The 21,785-nt window shown below is 26.7% G+C and overlaps 4 protein-coding genes and 1 long non-coding RNA gene across 7 annotated transcripts; 4 read left to right on the top strand and 1 right to left on the bottom strand.

Annotated features, from left to right (window-relative positions):
• Positions 1-7: 7 nt before the first annotated feature.
• LOC111310284 (uncharacterized) lies at positions 8-1,889 on the top strand. Of its 2 annotated transcripts, XM_022909592.2 has the most exons (3): positions 8-141; positions 385-622; positions 1,375-1,889. In XM_022909592.2, exons 2-3 carry the CDS (start codon positions 401-403, stop codon positions 1,486-1,488), a joined length of 336 nt encoding a protein of 111 aa, XP_022765327.1. In that variant the 5' UTR covers positions 8-141; positions 385-400; the 3' UTR covers positions 1,489-1,889. The 2 variants fall into 2 exon arrangements, with proteins under 2 accessions (XP_022765327.1, XP_089604520.1); XM_089748394.1 differs by lacking the exon at positions 8-141 and having other exon boundaries at positions 263-622; positions 1,375-1,724.
• Positions 1,890-2,905: 1,016 nt separating this feature from the next.
• On the top strand, positions 2,906-4,119 carry LOC111310286 (low temperature-induced protein lt101.2-like). The gene is made up of 2 exons (XM_022909595.2): positions 2,906-3,045; positions 3,544-4,119. The coding sequence occupies exons 1-2, from the start codon at positions 2,965-2,967 to the stop codon at positions 3,625-3,627; spliced, it is 165 nt and encodes a 54-aa protein (XP_022765330.1). The 5' UTR covers positions 2,906-2,964; the 3' UTR covers positions 3,628-4,119.
• A 1,479-nt stretch (positions 4,120-5,598) lies between these two features.
• Positions 5,599-7,364, top strand: LOC149513350 (uncharacterized). Its single transcript, XR_016330337.1, has 3 exons — positions 5,599-5,863; positions 6,464-6,592; positions 6,717-7,364. It is a non-coding gene; the product is annotated as an uncharacterized LOC149513350 (long non-coding RNA).
• A 468-nt stretch (positions 7,365-7,832) lies between these two features.
• LOC149513351 (putative F-box protein At1g32420) lies at positions 7,833-9,538 on the bottom strand. Of its 2 annotated transcripts, XM_089748395.1 has the most exons (3): positions 9,371-9,538; positions 8,115-9,260; positions 7,833-7,920 (listed from the first exon to the last, which is right to left on the bottom strand). In XM_089748395.1, exons 2-3 carry the CDS (start codon positions 9,206-9,208, stop codon positions 7,851-7,853), a joined length of 1,164 nt encoding a protein of 387 aa, XP_089604521.1. In that variant the 5' UTR covers positions 9,209-9,260; positions 9,371-9,538; the 3' UTR covers positions 7,833-7,850. The 2 variants fall into 2 exon arrangements, with proteins under 2 accessions (XP_089604521.1, XP_089604522.1); XM_089748396.1 differs by lacking the exon at positions 9,371-9,538 and having other exon boundaries at positions 8,115-9,362.
• A 7,578-nt stretch (positions 9,539-17,116) lies between these two features.
• LOC149513352 (putative F-box protein At3g10240) lies at positions 17,117-19,611 on the top strand. Its single transcript, XM_089748643.1, has 4 exons — positions 17,117-18,010; positions 18,121-18,640; positions 18,693-18,882; positions 19,005-19,611. Exons 2-4 carry the CDS (start codon positions 18,173-18,175, stop codon positions 19,286-19,288), a joined length of 942 nt encoding a protein of 313 aa, XP_089604769.1. The 5' UTR covers positions 17,117-18,010; positions 18,121-18,172; the 3' UTR covers positions 19,289-19,611.
• Positions 19,612-21,785: the final 2,174 nt, after the last annotated feature.

Raw genomic sequence — 21,785 nt, forward strand, 5'->3', positions numbered from 1 at the left:
GTCCAAACAAAACCCAAAATGGGCTGGGCCTCTTTCAACAAATGTCTTGGGCCTTCTGTTTTCTTTCTTTACTTCATGGGTCAAATAAAGAAGTAACGAAAATTGCAAATAAAATGTGCTCGAAAAAAGCTCTAATCTGAGGTAAACTCTCTCTTTAGTTATCTATGATTGGGAACCTTTATTATTAGTATTTTTTTTCTTTTATTTTTGTGTTAATCTTTAGTTTAAACGATTTGAATTTCTTGGTTTTTCTTAAAATCAATAGTAAAATTGGTTGAGGCTAAAATTTCAATCAGATTTACTAATTTCTTCAAACTGTTCGATAAAATGCCCGAGAGAGAGTTAGTTTTGACATTGTGAAGTTATTTATTTTTTTTCTTTTAGATTGAAGGGCTAGAGAATGGGTTCTCACCAAGTTCAGGCAGCAACTAAAGTATATCGTGACCTTCTCAAAGCAGTGAAAAAACACATTGGAAATGAAGAGTACAAGAAGCATTTTAGTGAGCATATAACGCAAGAGTTTAGGATGAACTGTCAACTTTCAGACCCTTCTTTGGTTACCAAAAAGATCAAGCTTGCCAATGATTATACTTTTTTACTTAACAGTGTGCATCATCACAAGGTATTGCTATCTTTCACTGCTTTGGTTTTATTTTCACATGTCTTAATTTGATGCTATGCTGAGACTCTTCTGATTGTTGCATTTACTAATTGCTTTTTAATTTTTGGCATCTGTTTCTCGTTTATTTACAATTTTGTTAAAATATGTGCAAGTAAAATTATGCATTTTGCTATCCACAAAAGATAAATTCTCTCATTTCTAATTATCCAAATATGTTGTTTATTTTTATATTCTTTTCTTTGTTTAAGCGATAACCGTTCCTAGACTTTGCCCATTACATTCTATGCGGGTCCAAACAGGCTTATTAAAATTGGTCTAGCAAATTCATAGAAAATTACCTTTCCCTCGATCCAAAAGATATTGTTTATTTTATATTCAAATGGGCTTTTGCTTTTGGTTTATTTAAACAAAAGGTAAACAGCAAAACTAGTAATCAAAAGGAGTCTAAATCTTGTAGTTTAGTATTGGTTGTTGGACAATATGTTATGGGAATATGGCATGGTTTTGCTAATTTAAAGAGGTATGAAAAGCATAAAATTTTCTTCTAAGACTTTAGGATTCCTGTCATTGGTTTCTCTAATGAGGATATAGTAATGATTTCCCTGGTTTTTCTCAGGTTTCTTCCATGGACTATGGTATTTTATATCCATTCATGCTACCACCTAATGCTTCATTTTTGTTCATTTCAATGCCAGAAATTTTCTCAAAGAAATGCATGTGATTTTCTTCTGGTTTTGATTCTTATTTGGCAGGAGTTATTGTTTTCTTACAACGTAGCAGTAGATAGGTCAGATGAAATGAAAAGAATACTTGGAAAATCAGCGGCTAGTGTTGGTCTTCAGCTTCCTGAGGTCTATCAGCCTTGATATCAGTGGAGGATAGTTTTCTTCATCCTCTTTATCTTGGGGAGAATAATTTTGCCTCTGCCATTCTATAAATGCTGAAAACTCAAATCAATTAGATTCTTGTTTATATCTACAATTTATGCTCTGCCAACCAATTGAAACCCTGGATTGGTTAACTTGTTTTTGCATTGTGGTTGAATTGAACTTGTTAATGCTGCTTGAACCTTGAAGAAGCTGCAAGGAGCTGTTTTGTTTGAAAGGGGGAAACGTTTATCTGTGTTTCTTCATCAGGAATCATGCTATCTCATATTCATATGCTAATTTTCGTGCGACAAGTTAACTATTTATCTTGTTCTGCATGATGTGTTATAATCCTTGGTCGAAACTCCTGATATTAAAGCAGTTATCATTTGAGTTAAGCATCCGTTTTCAGTGTTTTGCAGTTGTATATTTCCATTTTCCTGCAGTAATGCTAGTGTTGTAGTTGTTCTATCATAACAGAAATCAACAGCAAGCTTTTGTTCTTTTTAACAAGGTACAATTTAGAGAGGCGATTCAAACCGAGCTTTTTTAGCTTAATCAGGAATATCAGCACCTACCATTGGCCCTAACACCTTGGTACGGCAAGCTTTTCTATGTAGAAATTGTTCGAACAAAACTCCATTGATTGCCTTAAGTCCTTATAACCTGTAGCTGCATTGGGTTCTGTAATTGATGCTCTCTGGGCCTGCAACTTGTTTTTTTTACTGATCCAAGTGCATTTAAATAATGGACAAGCTAGACTTACCCTTTAAACTTTTTAAGTCTGGAAGTGTTTTTTTTTTTTCTTGTTCTTGCTATTAGATATGATAATTTATGTATCTGTGATGAATTTATTTTATGTTAAATATATGTTAAAGACGAAAATTAATATATTATAATTTGTATTGACATTTTAAACATGAAATATATTAATGTCATTTTTATCGAATTCATATGATTTTGATTAAAATATTTAATTGAATTGTTTATATATATTTATATTATGTCATCGTTAAATGTAAAATTATGTTAAATTAAATTATTTTTATTTTTTTTTATGTTTGTATTATATTATTGTATTATATTTAAAATTATCGGCTCTACTTTTGATAGTAGTGGAAGTCCGGACTAAAAGTTTGATAATTTTATACCAATATCTCACTTCTCCGAAAGTTTCAGCCACCAATTGGCCGACAAACTTGATGCTAAATCTTAGAATTAAAAGCTGAGTAGCAGTTTTCACGAGTCAAAGGAAAAGCACCAGAAAATGCCCAAAATGCCAACATACGTGTCAATCAGATAGTCACGTGTAAGCCTTAATCTCTCCAATTTTGCCACTTGTCTTTAATCTGCTTTTCCCTAAGCAAACAAGCAAAATTGCCACTTCCTAAATTTAGCACATATTAACAAACTTCCTCCAGATTGACAACTTTCTACCAAATCAAAAGAAAAAAAAAGAAAACGTTAATAGTTGAAATGGGTTCAGAGACTTTCTTAGAAGTAATTCTGGCAATTCTCCTTCCCCCTGTGGGAGTTTTTCTTCGTTATGGCTGTGGGGTAATTCTCTTATCTTTTCTTAATCTATAGTTCTATATTATATCATAAGCTTTTTTTTTTTTTTACGTGTGTTTCATTATTTTTATCATTCTCTAAAAAAAAAAAAAATCTCTCATTTCTATTACAATATCCTTAATATTCATATGATCCTTGTTGAATTCTTAATTTTAGTGATTAAATTTAAATTCTCACAAGTTCAATTATAAAAAATTTTTTTTTTAATGTTTTAATGCTTAAATTTTGAAATTTCAATTTAAATTTGTCTGAGCTTAAATCTTAAAATAAGAATAATAGAGATTTATAAGATGGCAAGGTTGCTTTTATTTGATGAAAACATATTTAAATCATATTCAAACATCATACATCAATTAATGAATCAAATATTCGAATATAAAAATATATTAATTTTATGTTATTAATCAAGATCATATGCATTATATAAAATTCTCAATATATAGTTTTTTTTTTCTAATATTATATAAACTTTTGGAATTGCAGGTGGAATTCTGGATAGATGTGCTGCTGACAATGTTGGGTTATATTCCAGGGATAATATATGCCATTTATGTATTAGTTGGATAGCAAATGCTAAGATTTTTGTATGCTGGTAGAGTAACTTTTTCTGCGTTTGTTTTAGATCTTAATTTGTGTAGTATTTATTTTTAATTTTTTTTTGTTACAAACAACAATTGCATGCAGGTTAGATGTTTTTCAGCTTGTTGAATAAAAAATTATCGTTACAAACAATGATTTCAGGCATTAATCGAAATAATCAAATTGAGATAACTAAATTGAATCCGATTTGATTTTTTTTTTTATCGTTCTTACTTGAGGGTGTATACAAAGTGACAATCGATTTAAAGCTTCGACTTTTAAAGCGAAAGTAAAAGTATAAAATGAGCTAAGCGATAAATAATACGTTTTTTCTTCAATGCTTTTTGGGAATTCGTTAAGGAGTTATGAAAAAAGTAATTTTCAAAATTTGTTAAGATAGTGAAGATCGGTGTAAATAAATTTTCTGAATCTATCGAAGAAGAGAAGGATAAATCGAAGGAGAAAATTTATAAATTTAAAATCAATAAATAAATAAATTTATTTATATCGATTAAAAAATTAATTGAAGAGGAAAAGGAGATAAAAATTTTTAGATTAGAATGAAAATTTATTTGAATCGAACCGAGAAAAAAAAATTAGAATGTAAATAAATTTATTTAAATAAGAATAGAAACAGAAAATCAGCATAAATAAATTTATTTAAACCAGTTGAGAAAGAAAGAAATATAAATTTTTGAGCTAGAATGTAAATTTTTATTAAAAAAAAAAAATGATAGAGAATTTTTTATAATTCAAATCATAATAAATTTTTATATTTAAAAAAGTAAAAAAATTAAAAAAATTAAAATTGCACAAATAAAAAATATTAAAATGTAAAAAATTTATTTAAAAAAGTTTTATAAATTAATTTTCTGAGGCCACTTTCATATTTCTTGAACACGTATAAGCCAACAAACTTTTAAATTTCTTCGATAAGACAAATTGGTAATACTATTAGAAATTAGGGTTCTATTTTCATCAAACCAGTACAAATTCGAAAATTAAAGAACGTTTTTATTTGCGCTTCCAATTTTTGTTATAGGTATAAATGAAAAGTGATTTAAATGAATTGTTTACAAACATATTTGATTTTTATTTATTTATATTTATTTATTAAATTTAATAAATAATTTTAAATAATATTTTTATATTTATTTATTAAATAAATTAAATGTAAATAAAGATTTATTTGATTCGTTTATATTCGTAAATATATTCATTTAAAATTTATTTATTATTTATTTAATCTTCATTTGTTATGCGTTTATAAAAATAATAAGAAAATTATATTTTTATATTTTACCTTAATTTTATTTTAAATTTCGTTTATATTTGTTTATAGTTTATTTACTTAAATTTATTTAGGTATAATTTATTTATTATTTATGAATATATTTATTTATATATATTCATGAATATATTTATTATTTATAAATAAATTCATTTAACTTAATCGAACCAAAAATCTTATTATTTAAATAAATTAAGTTTGAATGAATAAAAAAATTTTCTTATCAAATAAGAAACAAATAGACCCAAGTTATACATTTGTTTGTTCATTATGATTCATTTATAGTCTTTTTTTTTTTTTTTGAAATTATTTTTAAGTAAAATTATTTAATTATATTTTTCCTCTCAATTTTAAAATTTTCTGATATCATGTTTGATAAATTTTATAATTTATTGAATATGCATATACGGCAAGTTATATAAATTTTCAAATTTTCATATTGGATAAAGTTTTTAAAAAAATTACATTTAGGGTTAAAAAAAAATTCAATTGAGAGAAAAAAATCATATAGAACAAATTATTTAAAATAATTATAAGGTCATTTACAAATTAATAGACAAATTTATTCTTGATTTTGATGATTTGAAACAAAAATTTTTAAACTTTTGGATATTCAAATCAACTTTTAAATTTGTAAATTTTGAGATTTTAAAAACTTCATGATTTATAAATTTAAAAATTAAATAATAAAAAAGAGTATAAAAAAAAAGAGAAAAAATAATTAAATAATTTTATTGAAAAAAATTTTGAAAAAAAGTTTGAAGAGAAAAAAAAAATGCAAAGAAGCTCTCAAATTAAACTACATATACAAAGCTAAATCAATTGTTAGGGTTAGGATTTACAATTTGCACCAGCCGGCACTTCCTCTCATCTCAATCTCCTACTATCATATTTCAGTCTCAGTGAGGTTTTTCTTGCACCAGCAAAAATGGGGTTAGTTTTTTTTCCTTATATTAATTTTATTTTTCTAAAAAATGTTATTTTTTGTTCTTTTCAATTAGATCCTTGCATTTGAAAAATGCTAGCTTTGTGAATTATTTCGTGATTGCCCTTTGCTTTGTTTATTTCAGTAAAGTAGTCGTTAAGATCTAGTTTGTATGATTAGATGATTTGTGGGTCAATAATGCTTTCTCTTTTCCTTTTGTTTCTGTTGTGTTTGGTTGTTGATGAAGTTGTGAAGTTTATGGGTCAAAATGTCTTTAATTAACTGTTTGGTTGATGGGACAATCATGGAAGAAGGAAATGGAATGTGACAAATTTATTATTCTAGTTGTTGTTCAGGATTTGTAGATAGAAACTTACGAAACGATGGTTAATGAACTTTGGAACCATTGGGTCGGGTTAGGTTATTTATATTTGTGGACCTTTTATCTTTTTTTGTGATGCATATGTATACTGAAGATCGCTGTTGTGCAAAGGAAATTCATTTTTCGTTTATCCATTTTGATGATTTGGCTTGGTAGATAAGCCTTTATGAGGTGATTTGTGTTGTATTTTGGGGAAATATGCTGACAAAGTGGGAGTTTTGAGCAGGAAGACTTGTGGAATGGGAGCTGGTCGTAAGTTGATAACCCACCGCAGGAGGCAGAGGTGGGCTGACAAGGCATATAAGAAGTCCAGTCTGGGAAATGAATGGAAGAAACCATTCATCACATGCCAAAGGCATAGTTCTTGAGAAAATATTAGAACTAAGTTATGCTTTTGATGATGTTTTAAGGGTATTGATCTAGTAGATCGCGCTTGAATTTGATGCAGAACTTGACAATTTTGTTACTGGCATTTGCAGTGGCATTGAAGCTAAGCAGCCCAACTCTGTTATCTGAAAATGTTCTCGTGTTCAGCTGATCAAGAATGGGAAGAAAATTGCTGCTTTTGAACCCAATGATGGTTGCTTAAACTACATTGAGGATAATGTAAGTTATACACAATTTTCTGGTTGTTGTCATAACTCTTCTGATCTTTGATCCATGTTTGTCTTTGGTTAATGTTTATTGAGTGGAATTTCATTGATCCCTGTTCATATTTTCTCAGTCTTTGGGATGTTTTGTCTACTGGTATGATTTGTTAGTTAAAGAAAATTGTGAAAAGGTTGCTGTAAATAACAGGGTCTCCTTTTAAGTGTTGCCTAATGCCATGCTTGTTTAGATTTGGTGCGGGATGAGGTTTTGATTGCAGGATTTGGACGAAAAGGGCATGCTGTGGGAGATATTCCTGGATTCAGGTTCAAGGTTGTTAAGGTATCTGGCGTGTCTCTTCTAGCTCTTTTCAAAGAGAAGAAGGAGAAGCCAAGGTCTTAGGATTACTGGAAGAGTTTAGCTTTCATCATGGTTTACCAAATTTTTGTTTTCATCAAAGTGGTAGTGCTTGGGATTTTGTAATGAAGGATTTTGTGAACCATTTTTCATTTATCATCTAAAGTGAAAATTTTGATTAATTGAGTGATTTACAGCTTTTCAACTCTGATGATATCATGGATGAATGCATGATGCAGGCATGCAAGTATTGAAATGTTGCTTGTAGTTTCCTGCATTTGGTATAGAATACTAGCATGCAAGAATCAATTAGTAATTTGTAAAAAACATTGCATGAATTTATAATTGAATCTCCTCAAATCATTGCTTTATAAAGCTGCAGGTTTCGGTGCAATGGCTCGTGTCTCTTCGGGTGGGTTGACCCTGCAGGATCCGGGTTCAAATTCAGGCTTTTGTTTAAACTTAACCTTATCCGCTTTTACCATAGAAAAAAAAAAAAAAGAATCACTGCTCTCTAAGGGGTTGGCTGTTATTTGATGGTACCAGTAATAAAAGGTTTCAGTTGAAAGGATAATCGAAAGAGACGAGGAGGATCATTCAGCGATCTTAAACAGAACATTAAAAATATTCCGCCATGCATCGGCAAGTGCTCAAATTTGTTTTTTTGCTTACATTAGGAACAATCTACTTTCACCACCAGCCCAGAAATCGTTTTTTCTTGCAAAAATCCAAGAGGATCTGCATCCCAAGCACATGAAAAATGAGACAAAAATACACCCTGTTGAAATGAAATAACTGAAAAACCAAATTTAGTTTCAAAAGCAAAGGCTTATAGGTCAGAAAATCCTCTTTTACTAACCAAGCATAAACGTGTCCTTAACAAAATTTGAGAAAATTGAAGACACTGTATAAACCGATAAAAAAGAACTCACACTCTTTCGATAACAACAAGACTCTCCTCGTAACTGTGAACCCGAAGAAGATCTTCTCCACCTTCCTGGACTTTAATACCAAGCTCGCTGAATTCCTCATTCTCAAGATCATAAAGCAATAACTGTCCACGTCCGGATTCTACGAATACCTTACCATTGATCCAAAACCCAAACATCCTTTCAACATCTAAAATAGGTTCAATCTTCAAAAGTTTGGTCCACTGCCCATCCTCATTCAACACCCAAACCTCATTACTTTTGTCACTTTTATCCCTCATCTCAGTATCCCAAAAAGATATACGATCATGTAATGGAAGCAGCTTCCCACTAGATTTAGGACAAGGTGACTCCATCAATTGAAAAACTTCAGTGCTCAAATAAAATGCAAGGATCTTACTGTCAGAGCCAAACTTGGACATGTTCCAGTAGCAAACACCATTTACACATGCGTTATCGTTGCCGCAGCAAAAAGATAGGTCTTGTAAGAACTGAACATCTTCCTTTTTCAATACTCTCCATGAATCGGTGCTCATCCGGTAAACGGCATAGCGAGGTGGAGGTGGTCGTACAATATCCTCTAACATCAGATAATACGCCATATAAATCACCTTGTAATCATTGGACAAAGGATCTAATCCAAATCCAAGAATATCTGTAATACTATTTCCTTTTAGTGAAATGTCCGGATTACAATCAGGGAGAATCCTAAATTCTCTTGTGGCGGGATTCCATAGAGTTATGCGACAATTGACCTCATCACATAAACAAATTAAGCCATTATCCACACGTAACTCAAAAACATAGAGATCAGCAATATGTGAGGGCAATTGTCGATGCAAATCATGATAAGAAAAAAGGTTTTGATCAACAAACAAATGCATAAGAATATTATCATTGTTGTCATCGTGATAATAAAGAAGAAGACGCTTATTCTTTTTGCTAATGCTAAGGTGCTGAGAAACAAAGCTGGGATTTTGAAAGAGATCACACCAAGTTTTTGCCACACACTTGAAACGACGGATAGACTTGACAGGCAATTTCAAGAGAATCTCAGTCAACATATCCGCAGGCCAATCACCATTGCTCATCGCCATTAATCCAACTCTGATTCTTTCTCTATATCTAAATCTGCCAACAAATCCCAAACTGAAAATTGAGAGAAAACAGTTTGTTAAGTTTAATTGAAAACCACACAAGGTTTTTGACAATCAATTAAGGAATAAAAAACCAAAACGTGGAAACATAGAGAGACTTACAGTCAATTTGATTAAAGCTTGATTAGTAACAAATAAAAATGAAACAAGAATGCTTTTACATGTAATGAAATATTCCCAAAAAGTAAAAGATCTGAGTGGATTTTTCTTTCCAGATTAATAAGAAACTTATTTTGATATTGAGAGAAAAAAATTAAAAAAAAAAAGGAAGAAAGGTAGGTAGGTATTAATAGAGGGTAAGCCACAATTTTATAAACAAAACCACCGACCTCCGTGTCAGGATTTAATGAACAAAACTATGTGCTTGTGGCCCCAACACTTCAACCAAAAAGACTATAATTGGGTTGAGGAAAGGAAACTTACAAATTGGTGCGGTGGAAGAATGATGATTTGTTACCATGTTAAGAGATACTGCTTTTACATTTTGACTCCGAATGTGAACCAATGGCCATGTGAGTAAAATGCTTTTTCAATATTCAATAAAAAATTTTACTGATTGTCAGTTTAAATGAAACATAAACATAAAAAAAAATTTAGGATTTAAATAATGCTAAGAGTTGTAAACAAAAAATATTATTTGTTAAAAAAATAACAACTTTTAATAATAAAAAAATCATAAATTTTATTTATGCTGATCAATTCTTTCAAAACACAGGTAGTGGGTAATTCAGTAGCCCAGATATATTATTCCAGAATCCAACATGCATATATACAAATGTGTGGCCCAGTAGAATTGCCCACAATTCTTTGATGAGGTTGTGCACTTATCAGAAAATGTGATAGTTTTCAAGTAAATCGCTGGACATCACAATCTCCGAAATGTAGGGGTACTTTTACGGTAAGGTTAAAGTTTTTTATTTTATTATAAAGTTGTTGAATAATAATTATTAGATATAAAAAATTAATATAAATTATTAAAATTTTTAATTATGAAAATAACTAATTATCTGTTAATTTATTGATTTAATTTTAATTAATTATATAAAATATTATTTATTAAATAAAATAAAAAATTTTAACAGAGAAATATAATTTATTTAAAATTCCTAAAAAAATAAGATAATATAATATTTAAAAAATTTTAATTGAAATTTGATTAATGTAAAAATATAAGAATTATTGTACAATTAGTGTGGTTTTAAGATAAATGTGTTGGAAGTGTCATAAAACCTTAAAAGAAAGTTATAAAAATTCTAATCTAATGAAAGTATGAACAAACGTAAAGTGATATTATTGTAACATAAATAATTAAGTTGATAACATAAAAAAGTTATTATCTTAAACCCAAATAATAATTCTAAACTAATAAATAAATGTTAATGTAAAAAGATAAAAATAATTGTAAAATTTGTGTCATTTAATGTAAAATAAGCTAGAAATATTGTAACATTATAATAAAGAATTGTGATAATTATAAACGTAATAAAAAGTAACAAGTATAAAAGGAGATTATTGTAACAAAAATAATTGAATTGATAATGTAAAACAAATATTATTACAAATAAAAAATAATTTTAAACTAAAAAATAAAAGTTAATGTAAAAAATAAGAATAATCGTAAAATTAATATTATTTAACGTAAAATAGTTACAAGTATTGTTACATCTTAATAAAATATTGTGATAATTTTAAACATAATGAAAAGTAACAATAAGTATAAAAAATATTATTAAAACGTAGATAATTAAATTGGTAATATAAAAAATTAGTATTATAAATAATAAATATTTCTACACCAAAAAATAGGTATTAATGCAAAAAGATAAAAATAATCATAAATTAAGTATTTTTTTACAGTAAAATAATTAGAAGTATTGTAACACCTTTAAGAAAAAATTATGATAATCCTAAATGTAATGAAAGGTAAAAATAAACGTAAAAAGATATTATTATAATATAAATAATTAAGTTGACAATAATTTTATTATTATAAATAAAAATAATTTTAAACAAAAAAAAGTTAATGTGACAAAGTAAGAGTAATTGTAAAATTGGAATCATTTGGCATAAAAGTGTGTTAAAAATGTCGTAACATAAAAAAGTCATAATAATTGTAAAATTGGTGTCACTTGGCATAAATTGATTTAGAATTATTGTAATACCTTAATAAAAAGTTATGATAAATTTAAATATACTAAAAAGCAAGAACGAGTGTAAAAAAAAATATTATTGTAACATAAATAATATTTTTGGCAACGTAAAAGAATTATTATTACAAATAATTAATAATTCTAAACTTAAAAATAAGATTTAGCATAGAAAAAGGTAAGAGTAATCATAAAATTTGTATTATTTGACATAAAATGGTTAGAAATATCATAACACTTTTAAGAAAAAGTTGTAATATGTCTAAATGTAATAAAAAGTAATAACAAACGTAAAAAGATAATTACCTCGATAGTATAATTTTTTGACTTGTAGATAGTCTTGAATAATTATCATGTATTAAATTAATCACATTCTTTTTAATAGTTTATATCTCTTTTAAGTAATTTTATTTACTATTTGTTGTTTACTCTTCAAAATTATAAATATTATCTAATAGGGGTTCAACTAAAAGAAACAATAATACTTACTTATACTCCACAACTATCCACATGATTTTTAGCATATGATTTGGGATCGATTCTCTTTGATTCTATGTTTAAAAAAAAGTCTTAAACAATAAAATTATTTTTGAATTTAATTGTTTTCTTAATATCTCATATACTTTTAATATAATTTTTTATTTTAGAGCCTATCTCTCCATGTATATATTAATTATTTTTTGTTCAACTTAAACATAAGGTATTGAATGTTTATTTTGATATTTTAATTTTATTTATATGTTAAAGTGTTTAAGGTTTATGTTATATTCAAAACAAATACTATATTTTATTTTGTTATATTTGACATTACATAATTCTAAATATATAAATTTTGAGTTGCTTATAAAAATAAAATTTTATCTTACAATTTTAAAAAATTTGATATTTTATATAAATTTATTGATATATAAATACACTCTTGTCTATTGCACAAATATCACATGAGTTTAAAACTAGTTATATATTTAGATTAGAGTACTTATTATAGGCAATTTAAATTCAAACTTTTCAACATGATAAAAAAAAGTGAACAACATCATAGTTCCTAGAATTAAATTGGATAGTGACCCATTCAATGTTATCAATCATTGAATCAATAGCTTAATCGTTAGATCATTTGAATTAATTAATATTGTTGAATTAATAAAAATATTTTAAATTTTATAAATATTCTAACTATCTACATAAAAAAACATTTTATGATATAAAAATTAGAAATCATTATCAATGAAAAAAATACAAAAGAAGCACTTATAATTATTGTTTGTTTACTTTATGTATCATATATATATATATATTATTTTTAACTCTTATTTAAAACAAATTAGTGAATAAGAAAATAATAATAATTAGTAAAAAAAAGTTATGCTAGGTATTATTTTAAAATTATTTTGAAAATAATATTTAATTAAAAATAATTAAAAAGTAGACAAATCTTTATTTTTTTTCATAAAACTCTTAAGTCAAATGCACAATTAATAGTTAAGTAAATAATGGTTTTTCCAATTCACTACTTTGGGTACTTCAATTAAATTTGATAGACTTTATTCTTAATGGGGTTAGATTGAGTGTATACTTTGTATTTGATATCGACAATTACAAGCAAATACATAATTTCCATGTCAATTTCAATCTTATTTCTACTTGTGCAACTTCAATAGTATTCTTTTCCTCCATTTTTTTTATCTAATTATAATTTTAAAATGCATTTCTTTTTTATTATATATGATAGTCATCTCATAATCTCTCTTTTTTTTTTTTTTTTTAAATCTGTGTATACGTTGACTAATATGTTACATATCACTTTCACTTACTAGGAAGAAAAATGGTCAATGTGAAAGAATTAAACTTTTGATCCAAATCGAAGTTGCAAGCTAAAAATGATTGTATTATATATGAAAGTGATAATGTTATTCTTGTTAGGCAAAAAGGCCTCATTCTAACTAAACATTCATATCAGCGAAAATAAAATCAAACAATTAATCAATTGTATAAGATATAATAATTTAACGTGGTTCAACCCAACCTTTACATCCATTGATGAGAAAAAAGATTCATTAATTATAGAGAATTACAAACAAACATCAAATCAAGCACTCACAATTAATAGTTATAAGCCCTTTCAATCTTCTCTAATCATATAGAATATTTTCAACCCAAATAAATGTATACCTATGTACACCCATACACCATACCTATGTGAACTCTCTCAATCCCTTTTAGTCCACTCACAAACACCCATAAGATGTTCTAGTAGTCTTATAGGGTGTTTACCTATAAAATTTTACAACTTTCTTACATCTTTTTTTTATACCTAATCTTATAGAGACTCTACCTATTTATAAGTATACATACTTGCTTATCAAGAATCTTTTCTTCTTAGAATTCTTTTATTGCAAGTTTTTTTGTCCATCAAGCAAATATCTAATAAATTTCAAATAAATTTCTTATAGGATTTGAGTCACTATTCTCAACAATCTCCACATTGACTTAAATTTTATCAAATCATCGATCTTCATACTAAACATGCTTGGCTCTATCTGCAACGAAAGTCTCATAACAATCTTCTTTATGTGTTTTTATGTTTCACATAAATCGATCTTCAAAATACGAACTTGAACTCTTCCTTTGATTGAGCTCCTTTGGGCTTGTCTTTTTTCATGTCTTGAACTTTAAGCTTTTATATCACTTATTGGGCAAAAAAAATCTCATTTTAATTAAACATTTACGCCAATAAAAGTAAAATTAAATAATTAATCAATCACATAATAAATAGTAATTTAAAATAGTTTAACCGAACCAACTTACGTCTATAGATGAGAAAAAATATCCATTAGTTGTAAAGAATTACAAAAAAAATATCAAATCAAGCATTTACAATTAATACCTATAGACTCTTTCAATCTCTTATAGTCCTATGGAGTATTCTCAATCCAAACAAATATAAACCTATGTGCACTTATGCATCATATCTATGTAGACTCTCTTAGTCTCCTTTAATCCATTCATAAACATTCAAACTTATATACCAAAAAGATGTAAATATCCAATAGTCTTATGGGGTGTTTACCCGTAAAATCTTATTGCTCTTTTACTTTTTTCTCTCATACCTAACCCTAGGGATTAATTAATCGAGTTTGAGTCGAAACAGTATTAAGCTCGAGCTCAAGCTCGACTCTAAATTCGATGCTTGAAACTCGATTCAAACTCAATCAAGTTTTATTTTTTTAGTTCCAAATCAACTCAAGATAGAAATTGAGCCACTCAAGCTCACTTGATTAGACTTGATTGACACGTAAAAATAAACTTGATTATTATATTCGATAAAAGCTCGATTATTTATGCTTAAGCTCGAACTCAAGTTTAAGATATTTTATCGATTAAAATAATTAAAATATAAAAGCTCGATTAAGTTGGCGAGCAACTCAAGCTAAGTATAAGAATATTTGAACTCAACTCGATCGATAAGTCAAGCTACTCAAACTCAAGCTCGACTCGATAATAACTGAATCGAATTCAAATTTTATTCAAATTGAATTCAAGTAGCTTGCGAGTACTAATATATCATTTACATCCCTACCTAACCCTAAAAAGACTCAACCTATCTATAAGCATACATACTTGTCTATCAAGAATCTCTTTTCTTTTAAAATTCTTCTATTGCAAGTTTTCTTGTTCATTAAGTAATATCTAACTAATTTCAAACATATTTCTTATAGGACTTGAGTCATTATTCCCAACAATTCTTACATATATTTTTCACTTTGATCATTTTAATTCATGAAAATTAGAAAACAAAAAGGAAACAAATTCAATAATTTTTTAAAATTATAAAGTAGATTTGTTCATCTTGCTAAATGAAACAAATGACATGTTTGATTTTACTGAGTAAGTTTCATTTAAAGGGGATTTACAAATTAGGGTGATGTAATAAAAATAACTAGTGGTTGCTACCTTGGTGGAAATAGTTATTAAAAAAAATGTTTTGATTTTTTTATCAAGAAAATAGTTACAATTAGAATCTGTAGCTTAACTCAAATAGTTCATACAATAACTTTTAAAATGTGACATCAGTAGTCTGGTATTTAAATCCCAACATGTGCAATCCTATCCCTTATATTCAAACTCTGACCTTTTATGTATTAAAAGAAAGTTACCTTATTTTTTCTTTCTTTTGGATATCATTTTGTTGCAAGATCACCATAGTAATATAATTACCAAGGTGATCTTATTGCCAAAATGATATTAACACTCTTGATTTAAAATCACTTTGTTTGATCAACAATTATTAATTCTTACGAATTAAACTCTCTATATTTGATATTACTAAAAATCAAACATTATTTTGTTTAAAAGTACAAAAATAACCACACACATTGTAATAGTTATACAAATTAATAATTTTAAGGTTGTTTGAAGATAATAATTTGTAAAATATTAGTAATATTTATTTATTTTATAAAAAATTATTAAATTATTAAATATATTTGTTGATAGGTAAATTGATTTTTATAATATAAATTATGTAAAGAAATATTTAAATTATAAAATAAAACCAATCTATTAAATTCATAATAAAAGCAAAATAAAAAACTATATTATATATAAAATATTAAAAAATAAAAAATATATATGCAAATTATTTTGAACTTGTTATAATGAATAGTAATTTGAAAATATAAAAATTTATAATATAAAATAAATACAGTTTTAAGATGTAGCAAGTTTTTTATTTACATATTAAATGGGTAAAATTAATTATAATTAATTTTATATATCATTTCACAACAAAAGTTTTTTTACTTTTTTATGTGAAAATTAGATCACCCTTTAGGCAATAATATCATCACTCTTGATGATCAAAGATTACTATTATGTAGAATCAACGGGCTTATATCAAATAAAGTAAACTAATCACCATGTGTAGATCATTACAATTTTTGGAGTGATCACCTTATATCAAAAACTATTTTATAGTTTTTGGTCCACTAGTTTTTGTATGGTTAATGTTTTCCTCGTAGAAGTTTGATAAAAAAAAAAATATAAATTTTTTTATCAAATATCAAATGTTATGATATGCCTATTTTTATCTATTTTTATGAAAATTTAATTACCAAACAATTTTTTCTCTTCCATAAACCATATGTGACAGCAATTAGAGATTTCAAAATTTTGTCTTACTCGATCATCCAATTTTTTTCAATCCTAAAAATATATAAAAAAAATTTTAAATCTTAAAAAATAAAAAAAAAAGACAAAATGGTTTAACTTTTACGTTGACAATGATGAAACATATGTACATCATAAATAAAATATATATACATATACATATATGTACATAATGTTTAATTATATGTGCATGTTTATTATACATTAAATTTTTTTACCCTAAACTATGGGTCATTATATTATTATGAGATTATAATGTAAAATTTTTTGAGCTTACAAAAGGTATTGAAATTGTTTTTGTATATATTAATCTTCTCATATAAAAATAAAACAAAATAGCTTAGTTTTGTGTACATAGTGGTAAAACCATATATATATATATATATTCCTAATTCGTACGTCTCTTAACAAAATCGGATTCTTGGTTTTATGCTAAAACTTGATACTTGAATGTGGTATAAGATTTTTACATAGGACATCATGCAAAGCGTAGAATTTTCCTCAATATATTATAAAAATTGTGTAAAATTAAAGAAATTATTTTTTTGTAATAAAAAAACTTATGTTTATTGATGGACAGTAGAAACTAAAAGTATTAAATATAAAATTTTCAAATGGAGATTTTGGATCATTCAGGTTAGAAAAAATTTTTAAATCATTGGTCATTTTAACCTTTGATTTAAGTAAAAGAATTAGATTATTTGACTTTCAAAATTTTTATCAAAACCAAATAAAAAAATAAACATACCATAACCAATGACATTTGATAAAAATAAAAATATTTTTATTTTTAAGGAAGTGTTAGAGATTATTTATATTTAAAAAAAATTGAAAAAAAAATACTAAAAAAAGAATAAAAAATGGCAGAGGAGAAAAAAAAAGGAAATGCAGGACAGCTCTTTCAGCTGGCTTTGTTTTTACACACTGTCCGTTGGTTAACATTAAGGGCAAAAAAAAAAAAAAAAAGTAAAAGCGATTTCCTCTTTGACACAATTTAACATTTCCTTACAAATATTATTGATCATAGTAGTAACCCATCACTATTCTCATTCCACCACACCAATTTGTAAGTCTCCCTTCATTAGCCCAATCACAGTTTTCTTTGTTTTTTTTTTTTATTATTATTTTAGTGTTGGGGCCACAGGCACACAGTATTCTTCTTGAAATCCAGGCAGTCTTGGGCCACAAGCACACAGTTGTCTTAATAAATCCTGACACGGGATGGGTGGTTTTGTTTGTAAAATTGTGGCTTACGCTTTACCAATATGCTTTTCTTCGTATTAATTTTTTTAACGTCAAATTAGGTTTTTTATTAATTTGGAAAGAAAAATCCACTCAGATCTTTTATTTTTTGGGAATATTTCATTACATGTAAATGCATTCTTGTGTTATTTTCATTTGTTCTTAAGCTTCAATCAAATTGACTGTAAGTCTCTTTTATCTTTTTAAGTTTTGATTTTTATCCCTTTATTGATTGTCAAAAACCTTGTGTGGTTATCAATTTAACTAAACAATCTGTTTTCTCTCAATTTTCAGTTTGGGATTTAGTGGCAGATTGAGATATAGAAAAAGAATCAGAGTTGGATTAATGGCGATGAGCAATGAAGATTGGTCTGCAGATATATTGATTGAGATTCTCTTAAAATTGCCTATCAAGTCTATCATTCGTTTCGAGTGTATGGCAAAAACTTGGTGTGATCTCTTTCAAAATCCCAGCTTTGTTTCTCAGCATCTTAGCATTACCAAAATGAATAAGTGTCTTGTTTATTATCACGATGATAACAATGATAATATTGTTATGCGCTTGTTTGTTGATCAAACCCTTGTTTCTTACCATGGTTTGCACCAACAATTGCCCTCTCATATTGCTGATCTGTATGTTTTTGACTTTTGTGTGTATAATGGTATATTTTGTTTATGTGATCATAAGAATTCTCGCATAACTCTATGGAATCCCGCCACAAGAGAGTTTAAAATTCTACCTGAATGTAATCAAAACATTCCAACGAAGGTAGAAACTTATGTACATATTCTTGGATTTTGGATTGTATCCTTTGTCCAATGATTACAAGGTGATTTATATGCGTCATTATTTGGATTTGGAGAAGAATATGGCAGGAACAACTCACTATGCTGTTTACAGGATGATCACTGATTCATGGAGAGTATTAAAAGAGGAAGATGTTCAGTTCTTTCAAAACCTATCTATTTGTTACAGCTCCAATAACGCATGTGTAAATGGTGTTTACTACTGGAATGCGTACAAGTTTGTTGAGAATGGCCCAAGCTTCATTAACAGTAAGATCCTTGCATTTTATTTGGGCGCTGGAGTTTTTCAATTGATAGAGTCACCTTGTCCTGAATCACTTGGGAAGTTGCTTCCGTTACATGATGATCGTATCTCTTTATGGGATATTGAGATGACGATAGAGGTCTAAGAAGTAATGAGGTTTGGCTGTTGAATGATGATGGGCAATGGACCATACTTTTGAAGATTGAACCTCATTTTGTAGTTCAAAGGACGTTTGGGTTTTGGGAGAATGGTAAGGTATTCCTAGAATCTGTAAGTGGACGGTTATTGCTTTATGACCTTGAGACCGAGGAATTCAGCGAGGAGCTGGGGATTGAAGTAAGGGGAGGTTGGCAGGATCTTCTTCGGGTTTACACTTATAAGGAGAGTTTTGTTGCTATGACAAGCAAATGAGTTGGTTCCAATTCCAACGGGTTTAAGCTCCAACCTTTCTTGCAGTCTACCTACATCTTCTTTTGTTTAGATTTATACAACGTTTTCAATTTTCTCAAACTGCTGTAAGGACATGTTTATGCATGTTATGTAAAAAAGAACGTTCTGATTTATAAGCCTTTGCTTTTGAACTACATTTTGTTCTTCAGTTATTCCATTGCAACAGGGTGCATATTTTTTGAAGAAGGTATCTTTGGTTCTCAAATTTTTCATGTGCTTGGGCTAGAGAACCTCTTGGATCATGGGTGGTACGCATAGATTTTTTGCAAGAAAAAAACGATTTTCTGACATTTTGGTGAAAGTAGATTGTTCTGAATGTAAGCATTAAACAAATTTGATCATCGGTGCAATTTGTCAATGCAGGGGGATAAATTTTAGTGTTCAATTGCAGTGCTGAAAGTTCTAAATTGCAAAATAATCGATCTTTTTGTTTGTACCTGGTCACTTTTATACATATTTTTTTTATCTTTATTTTTGTCGTATTTAAACTGATTAGATCTAGAAATTTAATGAAAGATAAAAATATTAAATTATGTCAAGAATCCATGTACATCACAATATAACAGCATGTAGCAAAAATGAGAATGCAAAACCAGAATACTTGCCACTAGGTGTGTAAAGTTTTCAAACTTTCCAGAAATGATATCTCTTGCAGCTGCATTCCATTTCTTTTCATACCATGAGAAACTTCAGAGCCAGCTTCTGATGATGAGTATACACCGAAGAAGAAAGGTATACAGCTACTCAGCGATTGACAAGACAACTCCGTTTTGCTTGATGAAGTCGGTGTATTGTATGATCCACAACCTATAATAAAGAGAAAACTGTCATGATATATATATATATATATATATATATGTATATATATATATGAGTTTGTCTGTAATAAGATCACAATTTATCAACTTTGTTTTAAGGTTATGAGATATGATGATATCTCATGAGAAATTGAAAAATTATAAAAATTATAAAAATTAGAAAAATAATGAAAAATGACAGAACAAGTCAATAGGTCAATTAAAAAATATAAAAATTATTTTATGTATTTTATTTATTCGACAAATAAAAAATTACAAATTACATATTTTATGCTTATTTTCATCTATTCTTATAAATATTAACATTAAAATAAAAATTCAACCATAGTTATGTGATATGTTTTTTTAATAAATAATATTTTTGTTATTTCTTCGTTATTAACAAATAACAATATTACAACAATAATTAATACAAATTTCAATATTCATCTTAATAACTTTTTATTTTTTAGTTTTAAAATGCCAATTATTTTATATTGTCCTTTTAATCTTAAAATTATTTTTTTAGTTATTTAATTTATATATTTTACAATTTTATTTGTATGATTTTTCTTTCTAATCTTAGAAATCTATTAACATAAAACTTAAAAATGAAAGTTACCATTGTACCATTTAATTTATATGATTTTCTATAGGTACTTTGATTGTAAATTTTTGTGTCCTTTTATAAAAAAAAATAACATATTTGAAGCGTCACTCGATTAAGATGTGACATTTTTTACTACTACACAAATATTTTTATTACGTAAGAAATAAAATTACTGCACAAATATTTACGTTAATACATTTTTAAGACTAAAAATGGTATAATGATAGCATTCAAATATGAGAGAAATTTTATTGTTCCTCTCACTTGTTTATTTTAATAAATTTTTATTATTTATTACTCATTTTTATATATTTATAAAAATAATAATTAATTAAAATTTTACATTATTGACTTAATTATTTATATAATGATAATATTTTCTAATAGTTGTTTTTCCATTCCATTACATTTAGAATTATCATAGTTTTTTCTTATTATGTTAAGAGACTTTTTAAACATTTTACACCAATAATATGAAATTTAAGTTTCTCTTGCATGTTTAAGTTACAAAAACTTTTTATTATTATTTATTAAATTTTTTTATATAGTTATACCACCAATAATTAATTAAAATTTTATATTACCAACTTAATTATTTACATTATATTAACATTTTTATACAATTATTCTTATATTCCAATAAGTTTAGGATTGTTATAATTCTTTTTTAATGTGTTATGACACTTTTTACCTATTTTATGCCAAATGATACAAATTTTACACTTCTTCTCACTTGTTCCAGTTACTTATTTGTTTTTTAAATTTTATCTATTTTTCTTATATATTTACAAAAATAATAATTAATTAAAATTTTATGTTACTTAATTATTTATGTTGTAATTATATCTTCTTACGATTATTCTTACATTCCATTAAGTTTAGAATAGTTATACCTATTTATTAGCTTATATTACAACACTTTTTACTCATTTTACATCAAATGATACGAATTTTATGACTCTTTTCATTTTTTTACATTACTTATTTGTTTCTTACTTTTTAGCTATTTTGCTTATATATTAACAAAACAATAATTAATTAAAATATTATA

Source organism: Durio zibethinus, chromosome 19, assembly GCF_047325235.1.
Source record: "Durio zibethinus cultivar Kanyao isolate XHJ-2024 chromosome 19, ASM4732523v1, whole genome shotgun sequence".
In the NCBI taxonomy this organism is placed as follows: Eukaryota; Viridiplantae; Streptophyta; class Magnoliopsida; order Malvales; family Malvaceae; genus Durio; species Durio zibethinus.